This window comes from Anabrus simplex, chromosome 4 (assembly GCF_040414725.1).
Source record: "Anabrus simplex isolate iqAnaSimp1 chromosome 4, ASM4041472v1, whole genome shotgun sequence".
NCBI classification, from domain to species: Eukaryota; Metazoa; Arthropoda; class Insecta; order Orthoptera; family Tettigoniidae; genus Anabrus; species Anabrus simplex.
In genome coordinates this window covers 170,447,793-170,472,926 of record NC_090268.1, presented here as the reverse complement: position 1 = coordinate 170,472,926, position 25,134 = coordinate 170,447,793, and the positions used below count along the sequence as shown (strand labels likewise).

At 42.3% G+C, this 25,134-nt stretch overlaps 1 protein-coding gene across 1 annotated transcript in view; it reads right to left on the bottom strand.

Moving 5' to 3' along the window:
* The window catches only part of LOC136872214 (sodium- and chloride-dependent glycine transporter 1-like), a 421,393-nt gene that overhangs the window by 320,031 nt on the left and 76,228 nt on the right, over positions 1-25,134 (bottom strand). Inside the window, exon 4 of the mRNA XM_068227369.1 lies at positions 13,846-14,000. Within this exon, the coding sequence (XP_068083470.1) occupies positions 13,846-14,000 (155 nt within the window). The remainder of the gene's footprint in view (positions 1-13,845; positions 14,001-25,134) is intronic.

Sequence of the window (25,134 nt, the reverse complement as noted above, 5' to 3'; positions counted from 1 at the left end):
ATTTTTTTCAGTCCAAGTTCAGGCCCCTTGGGGGGGGGGCGAGGGAGGATTGAGACATAAGTACAATCGAAAATAGTGTCCAGTCCATAGTTTTCAGTATCACTGAGATGAATAGTGACATTCCGGACCTTTTATAAGTTCAAGTCCATTCCCCTTTGGCATAGGGGGTGAGAAAGGGTGAGGAATAAAATTACGAAAATGACCGATATTACGGATGTATGTGTATGTGTCCCAGCATAGCTATCAACTAAATTTGCTAAAGATATCACTTACTATCTGTGAAGAATGCTGTTGGGACAAGACACCCCTAGAACCCCTAGGGGAAGGCTTGTAATATAACTAAAAACTACCATCGGCTTCGGTTGTAAGATAGTGTGTAAAAGAAAATTAAAATGGCCGAGATGTGCATGTCCCAGCACAAACTTATACACATTACTTACGACTGACGATCAAGATAAAATATAGTGTGGGGGTAGAGCACCACCAGCAAGTCTAGAAGGGAGGGGAGGAGGACATGTTACAAATCTAAAACCGAGACTGAACATTAAACACAAATGATAACTCTATTACTACTAAACAGTTCGTTAAATATCAAGTCTAACTTACTGTTAATTCGTCGTAAATAACTTTTCCTGAGCCTTCTTTTAATGCCAAATGCGCCTGTCTTTATTGTGCTGTCGCTCATGCATAAATGCGTAGTTGTGCAGGTTCGTCTGCCATCTACCGCATCATTGGAACTATGACAAACTTGTCGCTCACCTGCCATCTACCGTTTTCATTGGAATTTTGTAATCACACGGCCGACTGGATCCCTCGCTGCGCTCCTTGTACCGGCGTTGACAATCGTTTGTGTAGCCCAGCATACAGCTGTAATTGGAAAGTTTCCCCATAATGCCGCTGGAGCACTGACCACCTAAGGCACTGGCAGGAAGCTGTATACCGCAAATTGACGTATTTTCTGTTTCATTTGTATTGTTTTGCTGTCGTCAGTGTCGGTAATGGATGCGTAATGAGTTGTATGTTATTGAGAGTTGATCGTTATGCGCTAATTAGTTGCTTATTTTGTGTGTGGTGTAGTGATTTGGTTTTTAAAATTATGTTTACAAATCTTGGAATATGTGATATTGTTGAGCACTTTCCTGTACATAGAACAGAAATTTCCTGCAAACAGGAGCAAATGTAATTTGTGGATCAAAGTGATTTCTGGCCGTAACTTCATCCTAAACAACAATTCTCCTTAATGCGCTAATTCGTTTTTAAAATTGTGTAGTGCACTGATTTGTTTTTCTTTAACTGTGTTTGCAAATATTCGAAGATATCGTATTGCTGTGTGCCTTTTTGTGCTTTAGACAGGAAAAGGAACAAAGGGACACTATAATTTCACGAATTCCATGTCGACCAGGACAAAACTAAGGAGTGGCTCAAAGCAATTTCTCGCGAAAACATTTTCCCTAAGACTAATTCTACTTCTTCTGTTGTATGTAGCCTTCATTTCAAAGAACATGATTATTCATTTGTACGCAAAAGTAGGAGAGTACTAAAGAAAGGTTCTGTACCGTCAGTGTTTCCTAACCATCCTAGTTATAAGGTGACTAGTCCAGAGTCCCAGAAGAAGAATTACTAAAACAGTACTACCAGAGAGATAAGTAGGTGTGGTATTTACATGTGCTCTGAATTTCTTCTTTTCTATTTTCACTGGTTTCTGAAATGATGGTATTAGGATTTCACTTCAAAGTTTTTGAATTTGTTAGTCGTCATTTATTACTTGCCTCCCATTACAATTTACAAGCTGACATAAAGCGCACTGAGTCGACCGTGAATTTATCCTCCGTCGTCTGGGCCTTCCTTTTGTACCAAATGTTCACGTCTTTTTTCATTTTTTTGGTGCAGCGCTCGTGTAAAAAAAAATATTTGGTCCGGTTCGTCTGCCATCTACCGCTTGCTTTGGGACTATGTCAAACGTATCACGCATCTACCATCTACCGCTTGCATTGGAACTATGTAACTTATCACGCCCAACTAGATCTATGCTGCGCTGTAGCTTCCTACAGCGACGTGCCGGCCGTGGAGCTATCGTTGATTAGCCCCCCAAAAAATAATTCCAGACGTACTTTTAGTACAAAACCTGCCCGCCTTTGTCTGTTATTGGTATATTTTTCGTCGTAGTACATCTAGCAAAGCATTCATCAAAGTATGTAAACAAGCATTACAGATCATTCACGTACAGACGAGCAAGCAAGATCGAACTACGAGGTTTAAAACTCAGTTAAAATTGCATGTTAAGAAAGTTGGAGGTATAAAACTCATTTCCCTCATAGCGAGTGAATTCAGATCATAGTACATACTGAACGTTTAGACAATATTATCGTTCAGAAGTATATACACTTTAGAATAGTAGTTTGACAACGCCTGAAAGGAAACGTACGTCAATCGGTCAAATTCAACCCAAAGCGAAGAAATTAAAGCGTTTGCAAGTAGACAACACTAATGATCAACAACAGAAGCGGCTATAGGCTGTCCGGGAACATTTCAGAACATCGCGAGTGGCTGAAGCAAAGGAACAATGTTAACGTCGTCTTGAAACAAAACGGAACCAAGCCACCACATCGCGAGCCACTGAATCTGAAGACCAATGTGAACGTTGTCATCAAGAAATGCGGAAACAAGCAACCACTTCGTGGGCGGCTGAATCTGAAGACCAACGTGAATGTCGTCTTCAACAAATGCGGAAACATGCTAGCATATCGCAAACAACTGAATCTGAATACCAACGTGTACATCGTCCTCAAGAAGTGCGAAAACAAGCTATCTCATCGCGAGCCACTGAATTGAAGACCAACTTGAACGTCGTCTTCAAGAATTGCGGAAACAAGCAACCACCTCTCGGGCATCTGAATCTAAAGACAAACATGAATGTCATCTACAAAAAGCACGGACACAAGCTACCACTTCGTGGGCGGCTGAATTGCATTCCAGCTTATTTCCCGAAGGTTTTCAATACGATCCTAAGAAAGACTACAGTGTGTTAATTGGAGGAATGGGCCAAATATGTAAGTACTGTTTTGCAAAGAAATATAACGGCGAACATCCAGGCATGTGCTGCTGTAATGGGAAATTCCATCTACCAGAATTCGAAACACCACCTGAGCCATTACTCTCTTACATACCTGGGACTAATTCAGAATCGAAACATTTCCTCAAGAAAGTCAGGAGATACAATTCATGTTTTCAAATGACTTTTCTCGGGACCTCATGCATTGTTCAACAAAGTGGTCTTGAGACCACGTTCAGGGTACAGGGTCAAATACACCATGAAGTGGGCTCTCTCCTGCCTCTTCAAAGAGAACATGCAACGTTTTTACAAATGTATTTCATCGGAAACGAAGACCTGGAAATGGACCAACGATGTGAGAACATGACAGGAGTGAGACGTGATATTGTATTGAATCTTGAAGGAATGTTTCAAGAACATAACCAGCTTATAAAAATATTTAAGGTGGCTTTAGCAGACATGCCTTCGGATGAGCGTAAAGTAGTTAGCTATGCGGGTAAAGGCCATTTGGGGAGCACGAGGGACGTTTCAATAGTCCCCCAAGTAGATGAGTTGGCATTCATCATAGCAATGACTGTGACAGAAGTTATTGAAAACGAGGTGGCCCGCTAAAACGCATTGCAGAGACTCGCCGCTCTTATATGCTCTCCAGTATCCCATTATATTTTTGGCAGGGTGCGGATGGATATCATTTTAACATCATGCAGTGTAACTCCAATACAAAGTCCACAGTTAACAAGAAAGTTTCAATGATGAACTTCTATGCATACAGAATGATGATTCGGAACAACTCAACTAATTACATTTTAATGGCTCGGCAGCTATTTCAGAATCCATTTGCAAGGGCATTCTTTTATTCGGAACGTCCGCGCTACTATTCCTGGGATTTAGGAAGGAAAGCTTTTTCTAAAACAAGGAAAGGAGTAACTGTTTTGGGCAGTGGTGTTGTAGCCAGTGAGCTTTTAAAATGTGTTTACACTGTTCATACAAAAAATCCCGTATGCTTTTTCTTAAGAATGCTGCTTCCTACATTCAAAGGACCAACGTCTTACGAATTGGTAGGGTACCCATCATACCCAGTTTGTCTCCTTAATAATTTGTATAGGATGTTTCTTGCTACATCTGCCGTAGGGACACTTCTCTCAACCTGTTCCTTAATGTCTGGTCAGACACCGTGTCTCCAGTGACCATCCTGAGGTCTTGTTGCAGTTCTCTGGCAGTTGCTGAACGACGCCGCAACGCACAGATGGTCAGATATCGGTCATCTTGTGGGGCTGTTATGCGTCCACGACCTTGACCAAACCTCCTTGTCAACTGGCTTGCCTCGTTGTATCGATTCCACAAGCGTTGAATAACTGACGGAGAGATATTGAGATATACAGCAACACGACGAAAAGTCCATCCTTCCTGGGTCAAAGTGACGGCCCTTGCGACTTGAACCACGTTAAGATGTCACACGGGATATGCTGGTTGACGTACAACGTGCTCAAATGACCGCAGTAGGCTATTCACTTTGTTTTGAGAGGTCACCTGGCATTTTAATGCATGGCTACGCCTACAGATGAAGTATAACTTCGATTTGACATACTCGGAGTAGCTAAGGTCCCAGGGTATGCGGTACGACCATTGGAACCCCATCTCCCAAATTAACGTTCACATGTCAGACGTTACAAAACATATTCCCCTAATATTTTTGAACTGTGCAGCTCTAAGCAGGTACATTTTTACAAGAGTATGTTTAATCCACTCACTTACATCGTCTAGGAGTTTGAGATCCAAAAGGTTACTATAATCCAGCCTCTTAGAGGCACAAGTTTCTTACAAAATTATGCCTGAAGAAACTTCAAATACTGTGTTTACAGTCACTTCTGCTCAGCAGTCTGTTACACACTCGGCTATAAACAGTTACCAAATAAACAGGTGCAATAAGTGCCCATTCTAAATGGTCTTAATGTAAAAATACAAGGTTTAACACGATCGACCATGGAGAAAATGCTAGGAGGCAAAACACTTGCACTCCTTTTAGAAAACTCTTAAAACTCTAAATGGGCGCATGGCACGAAGTGCAGAGGCTAAGCCTATGCTACAGAGGTTGATGATGCTTGTTGTTTTAAGGGGCCTAACATCGAAGGTCATCGGCCCCTAATGGAACGTGATGGACGACATGATACATGATATTTAAACATTTTAAAATGTATCCACTGACAAGAGTTAAAAAATGGTGATGAAAAAATGAGTATGAGATTAAAACAGCAGTAGATCTAATTCGCAATGCCTTATTTTCTAATAAAATAAGAGAAAATACAGGGAGAAAAGGAATAAGGTATTGCCTGGTGGTGCATATATATATATATACTTCATTTACATTAGACGTTAAAATAACACATTAAAATACGCAACACAAAAATGAAGTCAATGGGATAAAAGCGCAATTGAAACAAATACACGACGACAAAGGACATCACTAGACACGATAAAACAGACCACTATCCCTCATAAAGCGGATGACGAGGTCTGCTGACTGCTCGTCATCTCGCAAGATAAGGGAGGTTAAGACTACGGCGAAGATCGACCAGGTCCATACACTCCGTAAGGATGTGTACCACGGTAAGTTGGTCGCCGCAGGTACACACCAGAGGGGATTCTCCTTTCAAAAGATGCGAGTGAGTTACGATACCGTGGCCGATCCGAAGACGGCATAATACCACGGCTTCCCTCCGCGAAGCCCGAAGGGAAGTCCTCCATACCTTCGTTGTTCCTTTTATCGCTCTCAGCTTATTGGGAAGTGGAATGGCCTGCCACTCCAACTCCCAATGAGACATGACCAGATGTCTCAGCTGAGAGCGAATATCACTTGCTGGAATCTTGAAAGGCAACGGGGGCAGTGTAACTGCCTCCTTGGCAGCCCGATCTGCTAACTCGTTTCCCTCGATGCCCATGTGGCTTGGGAGCCACAGAAATGTAATTCTGGTGCCGCCATCCGAACACCCGGCCAGCACGTCCTGGATCCGCTGCACCAGAGGGTGCCGAGGGAAACAGGTATCAATAAACTGAAGTGAACTCAAGGAGTCAGTACACACAAGAAAGTGGCGGCGCTCATTGTACAGTGCGTACCGCAGAGCCTCACAGATAGCATAGAGCTCTGCTGTGTACACACTACAGGTGTCCGGGAGAGCGAAAAGAAACCTGCCATTGTCGACAACGAACGCACAACCCACCTTCGTGTCTGTCCTTGAACCATCCGTGTAGACGACGACTGAACCTGGAAAGCGGCCAACGACGGACAGGAAGAGTCTCCGATAAATCGAAGGGTCCTTGGTCTCCTTCGGGCCAGTGTGTAGGTCCAGGAATATTTCAGGTCGCCGTACTACCCACGGAGGTACCCCACTTGGTTGTCTGCCAAGGTACGGAACCGAAGGTACGTCAAACAACCTGTAACTGCTATCTAAACGTATTCCAACCGGCCGCGTTGTTCGGGGACGATCGGCGTACAGGAAACGGTTGCCATTGTTGAAAACGCTAGGATAGCTTGGATGAAGTGGCATCTGTCGCAAATTAGCAGCATAGGTAAGAAGCAGTTGCTGGCGCCTCAGGTGTAAAGGCGGCACACCAAACTCAGCGAGCATGCTAGGTATGGGGCTTGTACGAAAGTCTCCCGTCGCCAACCGAACCCCGCTGTGGTGAATGCTGTTTAGCTTCTCAAGAACGCTTGGTCTTGCTGAGCCATATGCTGCACTGCCGTAGTCTAGGCGAGATAAAATATGTGCCCTATAGAATCGTAGGAGCACCGCGCAGTCAGCCCCCCAAGAAGTGCTGCTAAGAAACTTCATGATATTAAGCTTCTTAGCACATTGCACTTTCAACTGCCGCACATGTGGCTCCCACGATAATTTACTATCGAAAAGGAGCCCAAGAAAGCGGTAAGTGTCAACAACTGGCAGAACGACATTTCCTAAATAGAGCTTGGGATGAGGGTGAAGAGTACGTTGACGACAAAAGTGGACAACAGAGGTCTTTGCGGCAGAAAACCGAAACCCATGTTCAAAGGTCCACTGCTTCACCCTCCTAATAGCTTGCTGTAATTATTGTCAGTCTGCTACTGCCATACTGCACGAGCTATAGTGCAGATGCTACAGAGGAGTGACGAAATGATAAATATAAAACACCAAAAATGTGTTAAGAATTTAGAGTTTAGGAAATGTTAGTCACCCCATGCCAAGTTGAACGGGAATCAATAGAGGGTAACCACCCTTTGTTCCATTAGTTTACATGTTTCCCAGCGGGGATTTGAGTAGAGTCCTCAGACTTACCGAAAATCTACATTTAATCTATGACTTTAAAACTTTACATTAAGAAAAGAAGTTTGAAACCGTTCCCTCAAGAAATTTGTGCCATTACCTTGAGTTGTTAGGCCTTCCGAACGAAGACCTGCAGCCCCTGCCTCGGAATAATCCGCCTGACTCACTAGACCGGCGCGATGAAGAGGACGATACGGCTTTAAAGCGCCCAGCCTTTATGACATTTCCAAGGGAAAGTTTCCAGAACTCTTTACAGATAGGCTGGATGCCTGTGCACACCCCCAATTTTAATTGGCTAGAGAGAATATTCACAAAACTCCTGATCGGTTAATGACAAAGGAAGAAGGAAGCAGTAGCAGTGTTGACAACTTTGATACTTGAAAAAATAAAAACTTAAGGTTTGCCACGCGTAAAAATATATTTTTCCCTTGCCGAGGGTAGAGACATCTAGCGGGAGAATATCCAAATATTTTGTAAAATAGCAGTTCAAGTTCCATAACACAGATGGCTTTATGGAAGCCGCGCAGTTTAGCGGAATTGAGGTGTACGCGCGGTACAATAATAAACAAATCTATGGCTCGATTGGGACTGGCAGTTGGCACGGGGCTGCCATTGAAGATCCCAACCCGGTTTTGACTGGCAGTAGGCAAGAGGGACTGCAATTATAACGAAAAATCCACGGATCGATGATGACTGGCATTAGGTAAGCGTCCTGGCATTATAACCTCCACTCCCCAACTTGATTCAGACTGTCAGTAGACAAGTGGGCTTGCTATTATAATCAAATATCTCCAACTCGACTGTGACTGGAAGAAGACAAGAAACCTGCATTTATAATGGAAATTCCCAACTCGATTGTGACTGGTATTAAGTAAATGTGTCTGCCATTAAAATGAGAACTCCCCAGTTCGATTATCACCGGCAGTAAACAAGGGATCTACCCTAATAATGAAAACTCCCTAAATCGACGGCGACTACCAGTAGGAATACCATTATAATTAAACCTGCCGACTCGATTTTGACTGGCAGTAGACAAGGGGCATGATCACAATGGAAACTCCCCAACACAACTGTCACTGGCAGTAGACGAGAGAACTCCCATTATAATGAAATCTCCAAATAGATTGTGAACGGCAATAGGCCTGCCATTATATTGAAAATTCTCCGGCTCGGTTGTGACTGTCACTACAAAAGAGGGGATTACAAAAGAGTTTAAAGGAGTTGTCGGTGTTTGCAGGGAAGTGGGCATTAAAATTAACAGTAATAAATCGAAGGTGCTAGTTGTACGAAAGAATAGGAGGAGGAAAAAGGAAAGGAAATGGATATTACAGAGGAAGTAGGTAGAATTAGATAAGATAAAGTATTTAGGAGTGCTGATAAATAAAATAGGAGGATGGGAAGATCACATTAAGAGGGCTAGTTGAGAGGGATAGCAGCACTGTCGGTGGTAAAGAGTATAGTGGCAATATTCCCGGGGATTTTGAGACTAGTATGACTAGTATTAAGAACGTTAGTGCTACGCAGAACGTTATATGGGGTAGAACTCAGGGGTCTTGATAAGAAAAGGGATACATTAAACCCAATCATGTATAAATTTAGTAAGGTAATTATGAGATTGCCTCAGTGTACAGCTAATGTGGGGGCGTTATTATTATGTAGAGAATATATAGAAGTAGATTGTGTCAGAAGGGTTCTGAACTACTGGATGCGGTTGAAAAGTAGGCAGTGTGGCCCAGTATTACAGGAAGCATACAAACAGCATTGAAAGGAGATGTACGCAGAGGGTTGGTTGAATGAAATTAAAAACTATGTTGAGAGTGAAGGAATGGATTATATTTGCTTTGAGACATGGGAGGGGAAAGGAGGTAGTAGGTAGGGAGCTCTGACAGCTAGACTTAAGGACATACAAAGGAAAAAAATGGTAGAAGAATGTAGGAAAAGAGCTTCTCTTAGTTTATTTTTTGTGGTTGTCTGCAATATTAACATAAGGTTTGGGCAGAGGAAGCGGAGAGGGGGATTAATTTGGTGGCTCTTGGACCTGTACAGAAATAAGGGTTGGATTAGGAGGAAAGAATTCGTTATGCATTTGCATAATTTCATTATGCATTTTATGAGGAGATAAAACGGATGACTTACATTTGGTAGGGGCGTGTGTGGAAACGGTAATGTTGAGGAAAATGTTCCTAAGTGATGAACGGCAAGAAATGTGTAGAATGAGTGATTATCATAAAATTATTGTGTGGATCTCGAAAGAATGGAACAAGAATGGTAATTTGAATATAATCTTAAGTGCTGTGAAAAAATCGTGTAAAAGGAAGGTGGGATTAGCATGTGTATAGAGATAAGAAGTGGTTGTGTAAGTGCATAAGTGGACAGAAGTTTAAATGGTAATAAGGACAGCGTAGAGCCAGCATGAAGGACAGCGCACTCAGCTGAATGCATTTTGTTGTCAGAATCGGTTGGGTGTGGTATAAGGTAATGCCACACTAACCGAGTTGTGCAATGAGTATGTGTGCCAAAGCCAGGTTTGTACTTGCAAATGTATATCGTCATATTTTGCCAACTCTGCCAATTATTATTGCCTTAGTCTTACTTTGTTACATAATCTCAATGTCAGGTTTCGTTTCATTTGGCAACTTGCAAATTATTTATTTGTTACCTGGTTTTGTCGTTCAATCCTTATAATATTTTAGTCAAAAGGGAGGAGACTCTGTAAAGACTCAATGAAATAAATAAATAAATAAATTAACACTACGAAAGAGGATCTGACATTATAATGAAAACTCCCAACCCGATTTTGACTGGCAGTAGGCAAGCGGGCCTGGCGTTAAAATTGAAACTCCCCAAATCGATTGACACCGGGTAAGCAAGGGGGCCTGCCTTTAGAACCAAAATTCTCCAACTCGACTTGACCGACAGTACGAAAGAGGAACTGACATTATAATGAAAACTCTTCAGCTCGATTGTGACTGACAGTAGGCAGGGGTCCTGCCATAATATTAATGAAAACATCTCAACTAGATTTTGACTGCCAGTAAAGAGGCGAGCCTTCCTATATAATGAAATCTATCTAAATTGATCGTGACTTGAAACGGAAAAGGGAAAACACACTAACTCTATTGAGACTAGCAGTAAGAAAGTGAGTCGGCGGTTCAAATGAAAACTCCCCAGTCGACGGCGACTGGCAGGATGTATGCTATTAGAATGAAACCTCTCCAACTCGAATTTGACTAGCAGATAGCAATGGGCCTGCCATTATAATGAAAACTCTCCAACTTGATTGTCATTGGCAGTAAGCAAGGGAGCCTTCCATTATGACCATAACTCCCCAACTCGACTGTGATTGGCACTAGGAAAGAGGATGTGACAATATAATGAAAATTCACAAATCTATTGTGACTGACAGTAGGCAAGCGGGCCTGCCATGAAAGTGAAAACTCCCCAAATCGATTGGCACCGGCAGTAAGCAAGGTGGCCTCTCATTAGAATAAAAATTCCCCACCTCGACTGTAACTGGCACTACGAAAGAGGAACTGACATTGTAATGAAACCTCCCCAGCTCGATTGATACTGGCAGTAGTCAAGGGCATCAGCCATTTTAATCACAACTCCCCAACTTCACTGTAACTGGAAGTAGGCAACGGGCCTCTCATTACAAAGAAAACTCCCCTACTGGATGGTCACAGGCATTAGGAAGAGTTGAATGCCTTTACAATGAGAACTCTGCAATTCGATTGACAGGAATAAACCAAGATGGCTTTCCAGTATAGTGAAATGTCCACAACCCGGATTTATAGATGCGAAATGACGTATGGCGGCAACCCCATGGTGTTCCGGGGGAACGATAAGAGCTATTTAACTTAATATGTCTTACAGCGTGTGGAGTTCATTACCTACAAATACGTATACCATGTTAAATGCGGTACTATTCGCAAGTAAAGGCGACCCATGGCGTTTCCCGCGTGATGGTACTAATCACAAGTAGTATCATGGTCCTAATTCATTTATCTCTCGGTCGCCAGTTTTAGTCATCTCTTACGACAGGTAGGGGATACTTTGGGTTATTTATCGTCTGCACCCTTAGCCAAAAGTCCTCATTTCAAATTACCCACGCTGTGACGTCACAGCTCTGTCAGGAGAAGGCCAGCGCGTTCCTTTATGTAAAGATAAGCATGCATTTTTAAATCGCCCGCGCTTATAACGACACAGCTCCGTCACTACACCAAAGAGGAGACGGGAAAATAGCCTGTGAGTGCGTGAGCAATCCGCTTTACTGTAACTTGCAAACTCGCCGTCGGAGTGTACCTCAAGCTGATGTACATGCGCACTAGCTATACCCCCCCCCCCCCGTTTATGCCTCAAGCGGGATATTTTAATTACAGTAACTCACGAAGTCGCCACGAGAGCGCACTGATATGTCTGTAGCGGGATCTGATAGTCACACTGTGACGTCAAAGCGCTGTCAGGAGAAGGCCTGCGCGTTCCGTTATGTAAAGATAAGCATGCATTTTTAAATCGCCCGCGCTTATTACGTCAGAGCTCCGTCACTACTCCAAGGGGGAGGCGACAAGGAGCCTGTGTGAGGTTAGGTTACCGTTCGTGGCCAAGGTTAACCACACCTACAAATCACCTCACTCGTTCGGCTCCTCCAAGTGGAAGCTGTGTGAGGTTGGATTGGCGTTCCTCGTAGCGAGCTTAGGTTAACACGTCATAACCCCAACTCCCAGTCACCTAAACGATTGAACCACTCCGAGGGGAGCCTGTGTGTGAGGTTAGGTTAGCGATCGTCATAATGACGTCTTAAACTTATCTGCAGGTCTCCTAACCAATTTGGGGCTCCTCCAAGGGGGGGCTGTCCGATTCGGCTCCTTCAAAGTGGCCCGTGAAGTTAGCATTGCCCTCATACGTAAGGGTATGACGTCATAACCTCACCTAGCGATCAAAAAACACACCAGGTTGGCCAGTGAGGTTAGCATTGCCTACATACGTATGCGTATGACGTCATAACCTCGCATAGGGAATCAAACAGCGCCCTTCGACCATTCTATGACCAATTAGGCCCCTCCAATGGAGTCTGTAATATTAGGCTTGCTCTCGTACGCAAGGTCATGACGTTATTCCCCGTTCAATGGTCTGGAACCTACAAAGCCTTACAGCTAAACTTGGGATCAATGACCTCATTCCAGAATCGACGTAGCTTTTCTACTCAACAAGGGGTCAATGACCTCGTGGTAAAATGCTGACCACAGAGCTCGATAGCTGCAGTCGCTTAAGTGCGGCCAGTATCCAGTAATCGGGAGATAGTGGGTTCGAGCCCCACTGTCGGCATCCCTGAAGATGTTTTTCCGTGGTTTCCCATTTTCACACCAGGCAAATGCCGGGGCTGTAACTTAATTAAGGCCACGGCCGCTTCCTTCCAATTCCTAGGCAATTCCTATCCCATCATCGCCATAAGACATATCTGTGTCGGTGCGACGTAAAGCAAAAAAAAAAAAAAATGCTGACCCAGCACCCACCAGTTAGAACATACATTGCTCATATACTACTAACATATGTGTTCTCAAAGAAGTGAAAGATCAATTCGTAAACAGATTTCATGAACTTTCAGTTTTGTTTCCTGTGTGTAATTTATTTATTTCCACGACGATTTTCTATCTCAGTGAATCGCGCACCAACTAACTTACAATTGGAATTAACAGTGTAGTGCGCGGTTGTGGGACAAGTTCTTTGCTGCAAGGAAATTGACCGAATCCTACGAAAACATTCCCTATAATGAATGTCCTCGCCTTCATCATGAGGCCACCAAACTCATGAGTATGTTCGGTTCTACCTATGTATGCGACGCATTCTTTCAATATTGAAACTTAACAACCCAGGTTACGAGCATGCATTTCAGAAATTTGAGAAGCTGTTTACGCTTGTCTTTAACACGTTCATTTGCGCTTAATTGTAACAAGATTGTTAACTCACAAAACCATGAATTATTGTAAACGAGAACAGCAATTAACTTTGCCATTGCAGAAACATTAGGTATTTTGTTTTTTGTAAAGCTTTTATTGTGTGATATTTGGCACAGCGGAAATATGTTCTCTTGTTCCCTTTTGCATAAGAAGGGAGAAATTTAAATAAAAAATTATAAATTTTGTACGTGAAACAGCCTATGAATGGAGGGGGAGGATGGACGTACGGTAAGGGAGTGGATGCACAGCTGTTATTCCGAGACACACACTGTCTGCACAGTGCTGAACGACCTTGGATGCGGCTGCTTTATATGGACCATACACAGAAGAGGCTACAACCTATATAGCGAAGAGAATAATGAAAAGGTTTCATGTGAATTTATGCAAATTATGATTGAGTTCTATTTCTTTAACTTACTGTATCGAAATACGAGCTCTATTACTAACTATAAAGTTGTGAAATAATAATAATAATAATAATAATAATAATAATAATAATAATAATAATAATAACAATAACAATTGCTAATCATACCTTATAACAAGCCGGCGTGTTCCAAGAGTTGTTGCAGTGCTCCCAGGGCAGCGGACTGCGGAAAGACAGGTACATGAAGTAGATAGGATAGGTGAGTACTATGTTGTAGTAGGTGCTGCACAAGAAATTCACTAAGACCATTGCGTACCCGGTGCCTGGAAACACACAACATTGTCCGTCTGTTAGGTCATCAGCCTAGAGGCTGGTTGGATCCTCAGATAGCACCACCAAAGGCTATGTAGTTACAGCAAAACCACAAGAAGCAATGGCAGCACCAAAATGAGGCGTACGAGGCATGATGAGAAGTGAGGTAGTTTGCCATTGCTTTCTTCACTGAGCCAGACAGTGCTATTCTGGCACGACTAACCTTATGAGCAACACCTTTCATAACACACTATGGTTTAATTATCTACATTTTCGTGACTGCTTGTTCAGTTTCTTCGCCTGAGGAAGCACTCAAACGTATTTTCACCGAATTACGTATCAACACATTACACGCAGCAGTGATAAACGAGTGTCCCGAAATTGCCTGGCTGTGCAGCGAAAAGAACAATACTTTAGGAAAATATGAAGATATAAAAACAGGCACATGTAATAAATATTTAGTTATGTTATTTATTAGCCCTTGAGAACTGGGAAGATATTGAACAGTTCATAATGTTCTATCAATAATCACATTATTGTTACACCCAGAGGGAATGTGGGATTGAATTGGGAAGAATTGTGAATAAATACATAAGTAATTTTTAATCTAGAGAAAGTACCCTAACCCGTTTCTTGGTCAGTGCCTAAAATCCCTCTTAACAGACGTATATTGCTGAAAGCTGATGTACGAGCATACGTAGTATACAGGACATTCCCAAACATGTTAAAGAGTTCTACTAAGTGCTAAGGAAATTACTCGTAGAACAGATTAGAGGTGCTTTTACACCTACAGAGTTCACAAGAACCATGGAGATATAAGCTGCGCAATTTTAATAGTATTTCCCAAAATATCTCAATTATGTACGTAATTATAGGTTTCAAAGTTGGATAGTGAAAGCCAATGCCCATGTATCGGCATAGTGCCCACTCACAGCGAAAGCAAATAAGGCTGGGTTGTAACTATAAAACGAATACCGTCACTCGCAGGAAATAAACAACTCTGTGCGAATAAGTCCGGCATGGTGAGAACTCCGAGAACTTCACGCCTGCTCCGACCCGTCGGCTGTCCTGAGAATGGTTTTCCGTGGTTTTCCATTCTCCTGCAATAAGGCGAATTCCGGGACAGTTCGTAGTATGGGCCACGGCCGCCTATCGCCTCATCTTCTCCGCACATCACCTTCACCGTAACAAATCTCCCGGCTTGAGAGACGGCGTCAACGTCTAAGAGGCCCGCCTCCCCCTTCAGGGGAGGAATGAAAACGTTTTAGTAATAGAAGTAACTCTGAGAGCCGGGACAGTTTGTAGTGTAGGCCACGGCCGCCCACCCCCACACCTTCTCCGCACATCTCCTTCACCGCAACAAATCTCCCGGCCTGAGAGACGGCGTCACCGTCTAAGAGGCCCGCCTCCCCCTTCAGGGGAGGAATGAAAACGTTTAGAACAGAACAACTCCGAGACAACACATTCCACCTACTTGTGTACTGTATGACAACAGCTACGAACGGCGACACCTGTATATCAGCAGCAGATCAACAGAGGGCATCATCCGTCAAAAATTTACCACCTGCGGGTAAAGCAACATTCATGGCGTCCGGAAGTACTACACCACCACCACGAGGACAACAAACCGTGATGGACGAGGAAACAGTAAAACAAGCAAGGAGTCTTGAATCCAACGATTCTCCGAGTCCCACTCATCGCAAGAAGCTCGCCATTGCTCCTGAGGATGACAGGTCCCGTGAATCGACTGGCAGTACCTATACAACACTGTCAGCCAATCCCAAAGCATCTCCAAGAGGCATATCACTTCTAAACATCAAAGAGTGATATTTTAGCACCGTTTTATTTACCACCTGGGAACCAGTCTCCGAGATTTATGCCATCAAATATTAGAAGCTATGCAGAGGCAGCAAAAAATCCTGCACTGCCCTACCAAGTACGACAGCGCAGTGGCACAGCAAAAAACACCGGTCTACCTGCGCCATTCTACATAGTGAAGTTGAGGCATCTGAACCCGGACCTCAACCATCCGAAAGCAATCTACCATATTATCACCAAGTTTCTGCCCAACGCCACACATGAGTACAATCTAGAAATTCAGTGGAGCAAAAACGGCTACAATATCAAAACTTCTATACCATTCTACCCAGTCCTAGTCAACTCCATAGGACTGGCGCACATTGGAAAGCACGCTGCAGCACAGAACCTGACTAAACAACCACGGCGAAGACAAACACCTTCGCGTCCAGCCCCCACTTTGTCAGTGGTGGCATACGGGGTCGATCGCATTTTCACTGAGGACGAGGTCGCTGCCCAACTCCAGCAGCAGGGATATCAAATCTTCCGGGCCATTCGTATCCGGAATGCCAACGAACCGACCTCGCTGATGCGTATCCTGTCCCGGGATACTGCAACATTGGACCAGCTGCTGAGGGATGGTGTACTGATCTACGCGAAGCAACATCGTGTGGAGGCCTCTCGCTCATCTCCACCACAGCGCAGACGCTGCGATCGCTGTCAATCCTACGATCATCCTACTACTGCACCGTGCTTTCTCGATAAGGTATGTGCGATTTGTAGTGGTCAACACGCCTCACATGCTTGCATGAATAAGGGATCACCCAAATGCAGCACTTGCGGCGAAGCTCATCCAAAATGTTTAGTTAAATGCAAGGGTAAACATCAACCCTCCCCCACTCAACCAGAAACCGTGCTACCTATCACTCCCATTGACCTTCCTACCCCGCCATCCTCTTCCACCCTCCCCACCCTCCCTCCGCTGAGAACATTCTGCGATTCATCACTATGGTGCTCCAGAATGTTCTCCCCTTCCAACGTTCTAATATTCTGTTCTAATATCAGGTCCAGTTAGCGGCGCGATTGATCTTCCAGAGTCACTTGGACGCAACGTTCTCTGGGACAAGAATGCACTGTGCATTCTTTTCCCTTGATCCTAGTCCACTATTGTAGTAAATGAAAATTTATTACGATAATGTATGTTCTTTGAGGGCCAAGCGCCCGCTGCTGGATCTGCAGATAGATCAACACAAACCGGATATCATAAATTTTAATGAAACATTCTTAACAAGGAAACAAAGTCCAAAATTTAAAAAAAACATACTTTCTACCGTTCCGAACGCCCCACCAGAGGCCGCGGAGGGGTAGCTATTAGTATTCATCAATCCATTCCCTCACAACAATATTATCATCTAAATGAATATCCATCTAAAAACTTGATTATAGAAATAACGATTGGAAATCAAATAATAGCTCTAGCAACAATTTATATACCTCAAGTTACTTCCCTATAAACCAAATTTGTGGAATACATCGATCGTAAATACAGTTATTGTTATCGCAGATTTTAACATTGCGTCATATACGCAGCAACAACAAACCATCTACGACCAACTATTAAATGATATCCGGGGTGTTGACTTACCCTTCCCCTCCCCCACCCGGCCTATATCACAAACGACCCCTGACATTCTAATCCTCATCCCTAACCTAGCAACGAACTGTGACATCACTATGCTACCTTCAATCGGCAGTGACCATGTTCCTGCCCTATTAACCGTCACCAATGTCCTAACCAATCCATACCAACATACCCGACGTCCTCCACTAGTCAGACAGTATAATCGAACCGATTGGGTAGCATATAGGCAAACAATAATAGACATAATACGCAATACTGACCCACCTACATCACCGCATGAATTACATGACGTAATTAAGACATTAGAATTCGCACTAATTACTACCGACTGACTCCATATTCCTCGCCACACCTCCCCCTCCCACCTAAAGCACTCCAGCTATTAAAATATGCCCATGACCTTTACAAGGCATACCTCCGCACCCGTGACCCAAATACCCTCCGCGAACATAGAACTAACCTTAGACATGCTCGTTCATTCATCAAGGCTATGAAAAGAAAAGCCTGGGCAAATACTTGTACTGAATTATCCAACGCGACTGATACTCGCAAATATTGGACCAAATTAACACAATTGACACACATAAAGAAATCCTACCCCCATTATCCAATAATGCATAACAAATCCGCACCCAGTGATTCTAAAGTAAAGGCCGACATTTTTGCAGATCATTATAGAGTAATATTCTCATCGTCTTCCGACCCCCATTTGTACCATCCCGACCACGCTGTAATAACCGAATATGCGGATATCACTCAAACTCCTCTTCGATCTAGCTTTGAACCTTCTTCCGCCCCTGATTCCCAACGTCCCCTAAATACTTCTATACAGTACAAGACATAAAAGACGTACTCAGGACCAAAAGGAACACTGCCCCTGGTCTAGATCAGATTACTTACCGACACATCAAAGAAGCTCCACATCCCTTCCTACAACTCCTAAGTGCACAATATACTATCATTCTCCATACTGGATTCTTTCCTGCCCATTGCGGACATGCTACTATTTTGTTATTTTTAAAACCTAAAAGACTACCATCCTCCTAAATTCATATCGTCCTATCAGCCTTCTAACAGTGTATTCATAAATCTTAGAAACCATCCTCGCACGCCGTATATATTCCTATCTCAACTCCCTCCATCTCATACCCCAATCGCAAGCCGGTTTCCGTCCTCAGCACTCCACACACGATCACTTCTTTCATATTCCTGCATCCCCAACAAAATATTTACCTCCCAAAAACCGCGTAGCCCTTATCAGTCTAGACGTTGAGAAAGCCTTTGACAAGGTATGGATCAACAGACTGATATTTAAACTTCGTCACCTCCCGCTACCTATGACGATCATCCGCTTCCTCGCCAACTTTCTTAAATCCCACACAGCCCAGATAAATATACATAATACATTATCCTACACTTTTCCTATTAAAACAGGAGTCCTACAAGGTAGTCCATTGTCACCGCTTTTGTATATCTTGTTTTGTATCGATATTCCCCAACCTCTTCCCCCACTCAGATTATATCAATTTGCTGATGACATAGCAATACTGGCTCGAGGAACTAATACCCGATCCCTGCAATCCCGATTACAAACCTACTTAAATGAGCTCGAACAATGGCTGAATCTTTGGCACATCAAAATCAATGTAAGCAAAACACAATTTATAATTTTCCGCAATCGTAAACGTAGATGCCGTCCTACTAACCAAATTTACCTATTCTTACATGATCAACCCCTTATCGAAACCACCACTCTTACCTACCTAGACATCACTTTTCAAAATAATTTAAAATGCAATATACATCTGGACCAGATTAACAAAAAGGCATCCCGCAGGTTTCACCTCCTCCGCTGATTGTTAGGTCAAACCTGGGGATTAAAATAACACGAATTATTGATACGTACAAAGCTTTTGTTCGACCTGTTATCACGTACGCCTCCTTATCCTGGATCTCCGCCCCCTTCTCCAATACATCGAAATCTTAAAACTAGACCGTCACGCCATCCGACTGGCTTATCGCCTCAGACCAGAAACTAGACTCGTAGTAAATAACCTTTATACATTCACAACAATCCCTTCCCATCTACATTCTATTTGTCCTCGCTATTTACAGAATGCTGTCTCCAGCAGCTCATCTGAACCTTTAGAAGCAATTAGCCTTTCTCCTCCCGCCACCGCCATCCTTACAAACCAACCAACACCTTTTATCAAACACCTCTTCCCACCATCGACCTCAGCCCACAGCTGACGCTAAACGCACATACAGTTATGGACCACTGCAGATCGCACAATTCTGAGTGAGGTTCTTATTCCGGTTATTTTTCCATTGCCACCTTACACATTTAGTGGAATTAATGGCGATACCACCGCCATCTCTGACTACATTTGTGTTCAGTGTGTGTGTAACCTCAGAACTTATGACGACTTGGCTTTTTCACTTGGACAAGAATTGGTTAATAATGTTATGTCAGTGCTTTTACATTTAAATTCCGATCTTGTTCATCATTTAATTTCATTCCATATTACTCACTTCAAGAAAACAATGTTCCCTGTTCTTATGTTAATTTTGTAGTGCTTCGTACTTCAAGAAACAGACTTTCATTTCTGCTGATGTGTTCTACAAAAGAAGACTTTTTTTAAATTTCGTAAAACGTGTGGTATTAGCACACACTCATATAAAACATTTCACAACAAATTATTGTACATGTAATCGGTCAAAGAGTCCCTTTGTTGGACTGGTGGCCCGCTCCCTTCACAGAGAGAAGGAAACAACTATATGAATGTAAAAAAAAAAAAAAACCTCCGAGAGTCGGTAGATGCAGAGTGGGTTTCGTCCCTTCAGAGGCCACGGCTTGTCCGTGGTCCAACAGCTCTGTACTCTGACCGGTCAACCGAGCAGGGGAAAGTTGGCTACGGCTCTACCGTGGCTCTACGCCCCTGCATTCGGAAGACGGGTCTGGGGCACAGTGTCGGACTACACGCCTGGCCCCACCTGTCGGATGTCCTGAGAATGGTTTTCCGTGGTTTTCCATTCTCCTACACTAAGGCGAATGCCGGGACAATTCGTAGTATAGGCCACGGCTGCCCACTCGCTCACCTTCTCCGCACATCTCCTTCACCGTAACAAATCTCCCGGCCTGAGAGATGGCCACCGTCTAAGAAGCCCGCCTCCACCTTCAGGGGAGGAATGAAAACGTTTAGTAGTAGTAGTAGTAGTAACTCCGAGACTTTCCATCTTCGTTTATTCATCGAGTAAAAGTTAATAATCACACTCCTATATCCCAATAATATTGCAGTTCAAGCCTCCGGCGTAGTTTTGACAGAAATTATTGTAGACAACCTCTTATTTTTCAGCATCTTAGGACACTTTTATTCTCCGTCCCGCGTAGTAGGGAAAATAATAGTAATCCACCAGCGGTAAAAATTCATATAACCAAATCTAAGGATTGTAGTGTAGATACAGTATATTTAGATAGTACCGTATCTTACCTGCAATATTCGTGTGTATCTTTCGTGTGCATGTATTATAGCATAGTACTAATAATTACCTGGCTAAGCATTTAGCTTTGTTCGTAATCTCTGAGTACAGCAGTTCTTGCAAATTTCAAACTTGCAATTTTCATTTGTGTTTGTGCTTAGTAGTGACATACGGTACCGGTATTGTAATTAGAATACGTCTGAACGTAGTTTAAACTTACTGTAGTGTGCCGTTTCACAATTCTTTATAAGAGCTAGAGCAACAAAGATGGAGTTTCTGCGGTCAAAATCTCAAATAAAATACATTTAACGTCAGTACGGGCCAAATTATAAGTCTTTTCGTCAGTCGGTTACAGTAATAGCCGCGTTTAGAAGGCGCAGAAAAAAATGACAGATGGACATTATTTGAAACCATTATTCAAGAAAAAAGATGCTCATCTTTGACTATCTAAACTGACTTCGGTGTATTAACAGGACGAAAAACTCATTTTAAAGGAATTATTCAGCGGAGCGATATATTGGAGATTTGGAAACGAAGATTAGTTCCCGACTACACTCTATTTGGCAGAAATCAAGATTTAAACGCCGCGCGAGAGATTTAATACGAGAAACAATAAGAGATAAGATATACTACTGTGGAACTACGTCATGCAGTGACGCAAACCCTTGATGAAATTTGCCCGACACCGGTTAACATTGAAAGACACTTACGGACCAGTAAATTAAATGCATTTAGGCTGATAAAAGACGGCGGAAAGAAATTTATTTTCGAATCAGAATATACTGAATATAAGTCTTAGACAATTCTGGACTATTTATTGATCTAACTGTTTTCCAGTAAAAACCTGTACAATCTGAGCAACGCAAGAGCTATAGTACTTGAAAAATGTCAGCAATGAGTCAAACATTCTATCATTGTTCTGTTCCATACGCACGAGTCTTCACCATGGGTCTGTAAGGAAGCAAGGCGATGCTGCTTGGATCCTGACGAGGCGAGACGATGTTGGCTATCCCGGATGACCAGTGAGCGATGATGAGAAGCCACGATGTACCCAACCACTTGTGGAGGAACCAGATGACCAGTTCATAGTCTCAGATGATCGGAGAGGAGGAAACGCCTAGACCATCTTGAGCAAAGTTAAGTCCAATATCCAAGTCGTTTTCGTAAGTAAGAAGATATTGTTTTCTTTATTTTGCTTAGTAATATTTATTGGTGCGAACACAGTGCGTAAACAAACATCTAGCTAAATTGATTGGAAGTAGGTACTCATCCGTACGAAACGTCAATTCCATTTGTAGGCGTGGTCACCAAGTGATATTTCCGATCGTAATGTTTTCCAGAGACATGCGTGAAGAGATCGCTAAAATTATTATTATTATTATTATCAGTGATGTGTAAGAATGAAGTAGGCATTTATATCTGCGTGTCATAAACTTAAGCAACGTCAAATTGTACGAGATCATGCATAGGATTTGTGTTATGAAGGAATGGCAGTAGACTATTCCAAGTTACGTTAAATTTGGTACTATGACTGTAGTAAATAAAGTAGGCATTTTAGTAATGTCGCGGCACGTTCATGTGCAAGCCAAGGTAATGAATTACGTGATAAAGTGATAGTGTGGTTATATGAGATAAGAGTAATAATTATCGCGTCATGAATATGATATAGAGTTATTGATGATGTATAATGGTTGTAGTTATTGTTTCTTCGAGAGAGAGTCATAGTTGCATGAAATAAGGTCTCGTGATTTCAAATGTTATAATTGAGAAGATCACTGATTTCTCGCCAATTCCACGCAATGATTTTAAGCCTACGCATTTTATCTAGCTCAGGACATGATCTCAGGACGTCGAGTGCAATGTTTCTTTTATCCATATTAAGTTACTTGGAGCAGCAAATGTTTACTCTGGATAGTTTGGAGCCTTCACTGATTCGCTTAGGAAGATCTCGAGAACTCACTGAATAATTACACTTCTGTATGAATTTCAATCTATAGGCCGATCGCTGGTGACCTAGGGTTTCGAAGGAGAATCATTTTCTTTTAGCTGGAGATATTGTCATCCGATTAAGTAGATTTTCCGTTGGTAGCATGTGTTATTATAACCTTGTAGAACCAGTGTGATGACGTTTCTTGCCATTTCGTACGCACGTAGTCTATGTCAATAAGATAAGGTCAAATTACCTTAAATTCATGAATTAAATCTTGCGAAGATGTTACTTATTGGATGATTACGACTTACAATGGACGTAGCTTAGCTCATGATGTGTAACATAAGGAAATATGAGTGTCTAAAAAGCAACTAAATAGGCAGAGAGTAATATTTAAGACGTAAAACGTATATGTGTGTACTTGTCAGAACAACGCAAGAAGAGTTTAGAATATCCTCATTGATAGTCTTAAAGCTACGGACAGTCAATCAGTCAGTTGAATTTTAAGTACTGTGATAGTTTTTAGAATAATATCAAGTGTTAGTTAACATAATCTGATGCGATGTCCAAGGACGGTTGACTTAAACAAATAGAACTCCATTTCTTGACTGAAGAATGGCTCAGAAAGTCCACATGTGTTTCTTTATTTCTCAAAATAATACAACTAGAAGGACTATAAATAATAGTTGATAGGAGTTTTCTTTTCTTTTCTGTGGATGCATCCTACATTTTTAATGTAAATAATTTTCATGTTTTATTTTCTTGCCAAGAAGGCACTTATAAATACTAGTAGCTGTATCCAATTTAATTTATTTAATCATCACCCAACTCGCTAGGTGAATTGAAAGAGAAGGATAGGGCAGTTTATTTTTAAGAATCTTCCCACATGTGTCATGTCATGTACAATATTAATTGATGATTTCGGAGAAGAATGAGTACTAAGAAAGGAAGCTATTTAAGCCGAGAAGACATTCAATCACTTAGGGTGAAGTGAAAAGACGTGATTTTTCCAACGTTATCGACGGATATGGATTACTAGGTCGACGATGAGTCAGTCAATACTAAGGCTACTTCATTAGTAAAATTTTGAACTAATTGCTTGAATATCTGATTTAATATTTAAATAAATTTTGAATTGTGAAACCTAAAAACTCTTTCTCTGTGTTCTTAGCATAAGGTTTAGTTGTAAGATTGTAGTAGTAACGATCGACGACGATTTTCTTAAGAATTAATGAGTATGGTACCTAGCTAAATACGAGTGAGAGACGTCTTTCTGCGTTAGTTAGGGAATACCGTTGTTTGACCTGGTCGTTTTTCCGTTGCGGAACTCACACCCGTAGAACTCAGTCACCCGATTTATTGAAGTTAGAGCTAGTCTGGATCTCTTGTGTCCTTGCCTGGACGCGGGAACGGCGCAAGTAGAAAATGTCGCCCATACGTGGGGCAATTCGAGAAAGACACCGTGGTCAAGAACCGTTGGTCGCCATAGAAAATGGCGCCTCAACGTGATGCGAATGGAGGAAAACGCCATGGGAACTGTTGGTTGCAAACCAAACAGAATTTTTTTTTTTGAGATACTCATGTATGTGGAAATTCAAGAGAAAGTCGTCGTGGGAAGTCAAGAGAAAGAATACGACACAGAACTGTGAAGAGGTCGATTCCCATATGTAACAATAAGAATGAGGAAAACATCGGGAAACCTAGTAAAAAGATGACAGAGATGATAGTCGAATGACGGGTCTTCGGTGCAATATTAGAGTAAAATGGGAGAATTTACTCAAGAAGTGGGTAAGACGAAGGAGATATTTTAGAAACTAATGGATGAGGAATTATTGATGGTAACAGCAGATTGATTGCATGGAAATGAAGATGTTGTACGGTAATTTCTTTACTGGACTGTTAGGCGTTATAATCTTATGGGATCGAAGTGGACACAGCAAGATATTAGACTGTGAGGACGAGTAGATGCCCAGTATAGATAATGGAATAGGAGAAAGAAGAAATGGATGATTGCTCTGAAGAGGATAGCAGCAAATGGCTGATAGCAGTCAGAAATAGGAAAGAAGGATAGATTATTGCTAATATGTCAATTTATTTAGATGTAACTTAGATATAAGAGATAGATTGTAAGAGGTTATTTGAGTTATTTTCAGTTAAGAATTGGAGTCATAAGTACATGAACAAGTACCTCATATTTCCTAGTGTGATTGGGTCAACATCGTGAGCTGAATCGGATCCAAGTAGTGAAGCCTGCCTGTGTATTTGCTGAATATATATATTGTTGATTGGAGTAGTG